General features: G+C 50.2%; 1 protein-coding gene across 1 annotated transcript in view; it reads left to right on the forward strand.

Moving 5' to 3' along the window:
- Nucleotides 1–6,000, forward strand: part of HPSE2 (heparanase 2 (inactive)) — a gene marked incomplete at both ends in the record, with an annotated part of 79,980 nt that overhangs the window by 52,815 nt on the left and 21,165 nt on the right. The window contains 2 exons of the mRNA XM_010154523.1: nt 4,038–4,211; nt 4,788–4,959. Of these exons, the coding sequence (XP_010152825.1) occupies nt 4,038–4,211; nt 4,788–4,959 (346 nt within the window). The remainder of the gene's footprint in view (nt 1–4,037; nt 4,212–4,787; nt 4,960–6,000) is intronic.

The following is a 6,000-nucleotide window of genomic DNA, read 5'->3' on the forward strand; positions in this document are numbered from 1 at the left end:
AAGTCTTTCCAATTATTTTAAACTGCCAGAGACATTTTAATGTGCCTCAGATTTTGTGTTGGCATGCCACAGAGTTAAGTGCCATCCATCTTTCAGAGATCTTTAAAATGTAACCTCGTATAAAACAGAGGAACGTGGGAAAGAATCCCAAAGGACGTACTTGTCCCATGACTCCCACCACCATTTGTGGCCTCGCACCTTCTCCTGCATTTTGAAATTTTTTGTCTCCCTCCGTGCAGGGTGAGAGATCCATGCAAGCATCCAAAATCTTTAATTCCTGTGCAGAGTTTCAGCTGAGGGCAGGATTGAGAGCAGATCTTCACTGGCGGCCACCCAGCCGTGCATCTTTGGGCGGCATTCACTCTCCAGATGCATCCAAGCCTCTGCAACCGAGGATGTAAAAGGTTGAAAGAGCCCAAATATCTTCTGATTTTCTTTTTTGCGCCAGGGTCATGGGACCTCTATTTCTGTCTACTGGCTGCTGTTAGTCCCAAACCTACCACGATGCCCATCCCCACTGCAACCTGCCAGCACAGCCCTGCCCTTGGGGGCGAGGGAACGGAGCACGTAGCTTTGCTGCCTTGGTTCGCCTTGCTCCAACTGTGTAAGTGGCAGAGCTGACCATCAACATCCTTGCACTTTTTTTCTTTTATCTTTCTTTTTTTTCCTTTTTTTTTTCCTTTCTTTCTTTCTTTATTCCTTCTTACTGAGCTCAGGGGCACGTGAGCGCTGAGCATGTGCATCCCTGCACTGGGCAGAGGGGGAGAAGGGTCAGGGAGAACGTCTTATAAATTCAGTTCTGCTCTATTAAGATTCATTCTCATAAGACAATGGCTTTTTCTGTTGAAATGCTTTGTGAAAGCCTCGCCTAATGATCTGTTAGCTGGGGAAAGGTTAAATTCCTGGAAGATTTTCTCTGTTTGATGAAGAAAAAACAGTGCAATTATCCAGAATTCAAAGTGAGTTTTAGCCAGCTGTTAATAATACTGCAATTCTTCATGTTCTCATTACTCAGAAGTAATGTGGCCATCCCTAGTCATGGCAGTAAAATATTTATAGCATTCTCTTTTGTCCCTGTTTGTACTTACGGAGGGCTAGACATCACTCAAGGTCTTCTAAATATGATTCTTTTTGTGCTCTAGCCACCCGTGACAGTTCTCATCTGACCGCAGCTGTCTGCAACAGAGATGTCCAGTTTAAGGCGGTCATCTCAGGAGGGATCAGACATGCCCCTTAACCACTAGTGGCTGGGCATCTTGTGCAAACTGGTCCTCAAGGTTCTGCCGGAGTCACTGGTGCGTCCATATTCACACCATCCAAAGATCCAAGGATAAATGGGCTTTGTACCTGATACTCTCGATGATGAGTGCCCATATTAACAATCTGGTTTGATGCAGAGACAGGTTTATTAGTAGTTTCCTGCTCTCTGTGGCTTCATTGCAGTCTGCAGGTTGGTTTGTGTGCTGGGAGGTCGCTGGAAACCGGCAGGAGCAACCCCCAGACATCCGTGTGTTTCTCCTAGCTCTCTCCCCTGATTGCTGAGCTTTCCAGCTCAGAAAGTCATGGCAGAACGTGAAATACACGTGGCATCTCTGTGTCCAGGCACACGGAAATAAAATAAGTGTCATGGGGAAAATATAATTTCACAGTGGCAGGCCCTGCACTGGGATAAACAGACAGCTTGTTTCCTCCAGTGGATGCATGGAAAATCAATTCCCAGTCCTCTGCAGAGGCTCCTAAACATGAACCAAATCCCCTCCTGTAGTACTTAAGAACTACAACTGTTTTGCACCAGCAAAAATGTTTCATTTTTGCTATCTTCATGTTGTCACTTGGGTGTCTATCTTACCCTCTTTATAGGAATCTCATTTCAAGTGCAGCTTTTTGCCTGGAGGTCTGAAGCAGATGAGTATTAAGTAACTGTATCTGTCTCTAATTCACTAAACATCCAGAAAAAGAGCTAATGTGCCTGAACCAGTGGGATGAATACATTAGATTAATCTAATTCAGCTAATTTTCACTCAACCAACCAGTAGCGTTTAGAAAAACGTTGTGAGAAGGATTAAGAATTTCTTTTTCACATTTTTTCTTTCTTTTCCTTTCCATGATTTTGCTGCGTTCCATGAAACGTTAGCTATTCAGTGAGCTTATTTCCTTGACGCTCCTTAAAACATTGCTTTTAAAGTTCATTCTTCTCAGACTTCATAGCTGGCTCCATATCCACCGAGGCTTCCAGGGAAGGCGACAGAATAAATGCAGATGTACAGGCTGAGGAGCTTATCCCGACTGGAGCGAGCAGCTCCTGGCTGTCACCGTCTCGTTTGCACCTTGGTCCAGCAGTGCGGGTGCAGGGAGAGTCGGAGCATTGCCCCTGGGCTAAGAGGGGCTTCCTGAGCATGCAGTCGCCTCCCTTCCATCCCCTTCGGCTGCCTTGTCCATGGTGGCGCATGCTAGCACCTTAGTGCCGCGTATCCTCCGCTGCGTTATACCCCTCTTCACTGGAAACATGTAGAGAGACGCAGAGCAGGCTGCCTAGACCCTTCAGTTTAACAGCACATCGCTGGTAGCTGCTCTCAATGTGCGTATTTCGTGCCGAGGTTCAGTCCAGATCAGGGTTACCTCACTTGCCAGAGAGAACATCATGTGCAATCATGTAAAAAGCCTTAAAAAACATCAAGGTATAAGACCTAAATGGCTGCTTCTCTGCCCGCAAGCCCTGCTTTCCTGTCAGTAGATTGTTTCAGTGTGATTTGTTCTTGACACATTCCTGTGGCTGTTGATCATCTCCTTATATTTTGTAAGTGCTGACAAGCAGTTTGATTATTTGTCCAAGTATTTTTCTGGGACCTGAAGCCGGTCTGCCTACTCTGTAATTCCCCAGTGCCTCCTTCCCCTCTTCTGAAAGCAGAGTCCTCGGCATGCTCTCCCCAGCCCCCTGGAACCTCCCCATCCCCAGTGGCTCCTCACAGTTAAGCGGTTGCATCTCCAAAGCTGCTTCAGGAAGCTCGCCGAGTGTCCTGGGATGCAGTTCAACAGGCAGGGATGATAGAAAACACCAGAGTTATCTAATTACTCTCTAACCAAACCTCCTCTCGCAGTCGTGTGAGTTTGTATCCTGCTAACAGTGGCATTAGCTTCATCGAGCATTTGATTGCTTTTGAGTTTTTTGGGAAGATGTAAGCAAAACAAGGCATTAAGCATTTTGGCTCTCCCAGCAGCGCCCTGTGCTAATGCCACTTCTCCTTGAATGAGTGGGTCAGCTCTTTCTTTGGTCTCTACTTCTGCTGCTGGCTGGTGGCCTGCTGCTCATCAAGGCCACGGCACAGCAGGGGAGATGCCAGGCAGGGAACTTTGGGGTCAACAGGTGGGACACGAATGTCACAAACATCCCAGGAGGGCCACCCCAGCAGCAGGGCTTGGCCAGGCTGTTAGCAGGCAGGGAGCCCTCCTCTCTCCCCGAGCTCAAGGGGTGGCACGAAGCTCCTCTCTCAGTGTGCGAAGCAGAGGTTAGCCTGGTGCCTGGTGCACACCTTGGAAGCTCTGCGTTGTTATTGCTGGGGCTGGGTTGCTGCACAGGGCACTGTGGGAGCAGAGGGCAGGCTGTGGTGGCATGCAGGAGAGGTGGCAGTGAGCTGGCAGGAGTGGTGATTTCCTCCTCTGCTCCCCAGGCACTGCAGGAATCTGCTCTGAAAGAGATGCAAGGCAGGATAAGCACAGGAAAGGTTGAACTTTTCTTGCCAAGAGCAGATGAAAAGAGATGTTATAAAGTCACTTGTCTCTGGTAACATGGCCCCTAGCTCTGACACAGTGGTGGAGGGCATCCAAGTTTCATGCTGGAAGGAGATGAGCCCACACCTGGAATCCTATCCTGGTTTCAAAGGTCAGGTGCATTTCTGCGGTTACAGATGTCATGGGGATGGCATTTGACCCTGGCTCATCCTACACAGAAGGCAAAGTCTGATGGACAGCAGGATCATTTGAACCTCCCTGGAACTAGCTTTCATTTGAATTACAAACTGTTTTTTGTTTCTTCCCAGCCAGGTCTCTAGACAAACTGTATAACTTTGCTGACTGCTCTGGCCTTCACCTGATCTTTGCACTGAATGCTTTGCGCCGAAATCCCAACAATTCCTGGAACAGCTCCAATGCCCTCAGCCTCCTGAAGTACAGTGCCAGCAAGAAGTACAACATCTCCTGGGAGCTGGGCAATGGTGAGTGTGGGAACAGGAGAGCCACGGGAATGGAGCTTGCTGTAGCAGAAAGGTATTCCCTTTTGGAAGAGGGTATTTGCAGATCCCAGGATGCTTTGCCAATGTAGTTTCAGAGCGATGTAAATGGCTCTGCTATAAGGCAGCACCGTCTCTAAGATGGACCTGGCATGTGTTAGCGCCTTAGCTGGATGCTTCCATCAGTTGGTATTAAGCATGTGAAAAGTGCCCTGGCTGCTGGGCACAGCGGTCCTGGGGAGACAGACCAGCAGCTCTATGGACAGGTATTGTGGCTGCAGTGCCAGGGGAAGTGGGGGGCCCTATGAGGACAGGAGCATGACACCAGGGTGCATGTCCTTCACCCAGCACAGAACAAAAGGGGCACAAGCGGAGATGCTGGCACAGGAGAGCAAGTGATGGCCTTCCACTCCTCAGAGGCTCCTTCTGCTCCACAGAGCAGGCAGGCAGCTCTGTGGAGCTCAAGCTGTGCGACAGCATGTGAGCTGTGTGTCTCTCTCCGGAAGCACGGATGAAGGAGCAGAGCTGGCAAGCCTTGCTTGTCTATTTTTATTTTCCCAGAGCCCAATAACTATCGGACCCTGATTGGTCGCTCGGTGAACGGCAGCCAGCTGGGGAAGGACTACATCCAGCTGAGAAGCCTGCTGCAGCTTATCCGCACTTATTCCAGAGCAAACCTCTATGGGCCAAACATTGGGAGGCCCAGAAAGAATGTCATCGCTCTCCTGGAAGGGTAAGTGATGTTGCTTTGATCAAGAAGACATCAGAAACCCCTCCTGAGACTGATGCCCTTTGCAGCAGGTAGACTTGTTCTTTGGCTTCCCAATGTCCAACAGTTGCCAGGACAGCAAGGCTCTGTGCAGCTCAGCCATCGCAGTACTAGGGACCTAGGGACATGGTCTGATGTGCTGCTAAACTTCCCCAGAGGACCTTGGTGGGATTTTGGGCTGGGCTGATTAACAGCCTCCTAAGTATTCCCAGAGTTACCCAATTATAGGCAGACTGAGGTGCCCACCTAGTTAGGGTTTGAAGATAACAGAGTGATGCAGATGCAGGCTCCTGCATCCCTGTGGGCTGCATCACTTACCAGTGTAGATGTTGTCTCAGAGTCCTTCTGGACAAATTGCTTTGCTCTTCCCATTTGGCAACTTCTCCCTGCGCTTTCTCCATCTGTGCACCTGTAGCAACTTTCTTCACTGGCCAAGCCCTCTGCTCCTTCCTAGGAGAATTGGCACGTCTCTAGTTTGGGGAGGCCGGAGGTGGAGAAGGAATGGTGACAGTGGGGGACGCAGACACCTGGAGGTGACATCGGACAGCTACAGGAACCAGGGAGGTGTGGGAGCCTGCTGGCATCAGGAATTGGGCCTCTGCGGCTCGAAGACCATGCAGCAGAGGGGAAATTCCCTGCAGGACTGTAAACAGAAACTCCAGTGCAGAGGGCTGGGCAGGGGGAGGTGTGGAAGGGACTCTGCTGGGAGCAAAGCTGGGTCTAGCATTCATTAACATCTGCATGAATGATCTGGCAGAAACAATAAACAGCACACTGATGCAGTCCCCGGCGAGGTGGGGAGGGAGCCAGGGCCAGATTCTCAGCCCTTCTGCAGCAGCACAAAGAGGCCATAAAGCTGGTTGAACCAGCTGCGACGCCAGCATCCCTCCCGCTGACGAAAGTGGGGGAGCAGCCCCTGTGCCCATACCGCAGCTGCCGCCGATGCCATGCAAGCCCATCGCTTGCCAGAGCCCCCGCGTTCGTACGGCTCGGTGAAAGCGGCGC

The sequence above is a fragment of the Eurypyga helias genome, unplaced genomic scaffold (genome assembly GCF_000690775.1).
Source record: "Eurypyga helias isolate BGI_N326 unplaced genomic scaffold, ASM69077v1 scaffold24696, whole genome shotgun sequence".
NCBI classification, from domain to species: Eukaryota; Metazoa; Chordata; class Aves; order Eurypygiformes; family Eurypygidae; genus Eurypyga; species Eurypyga helias.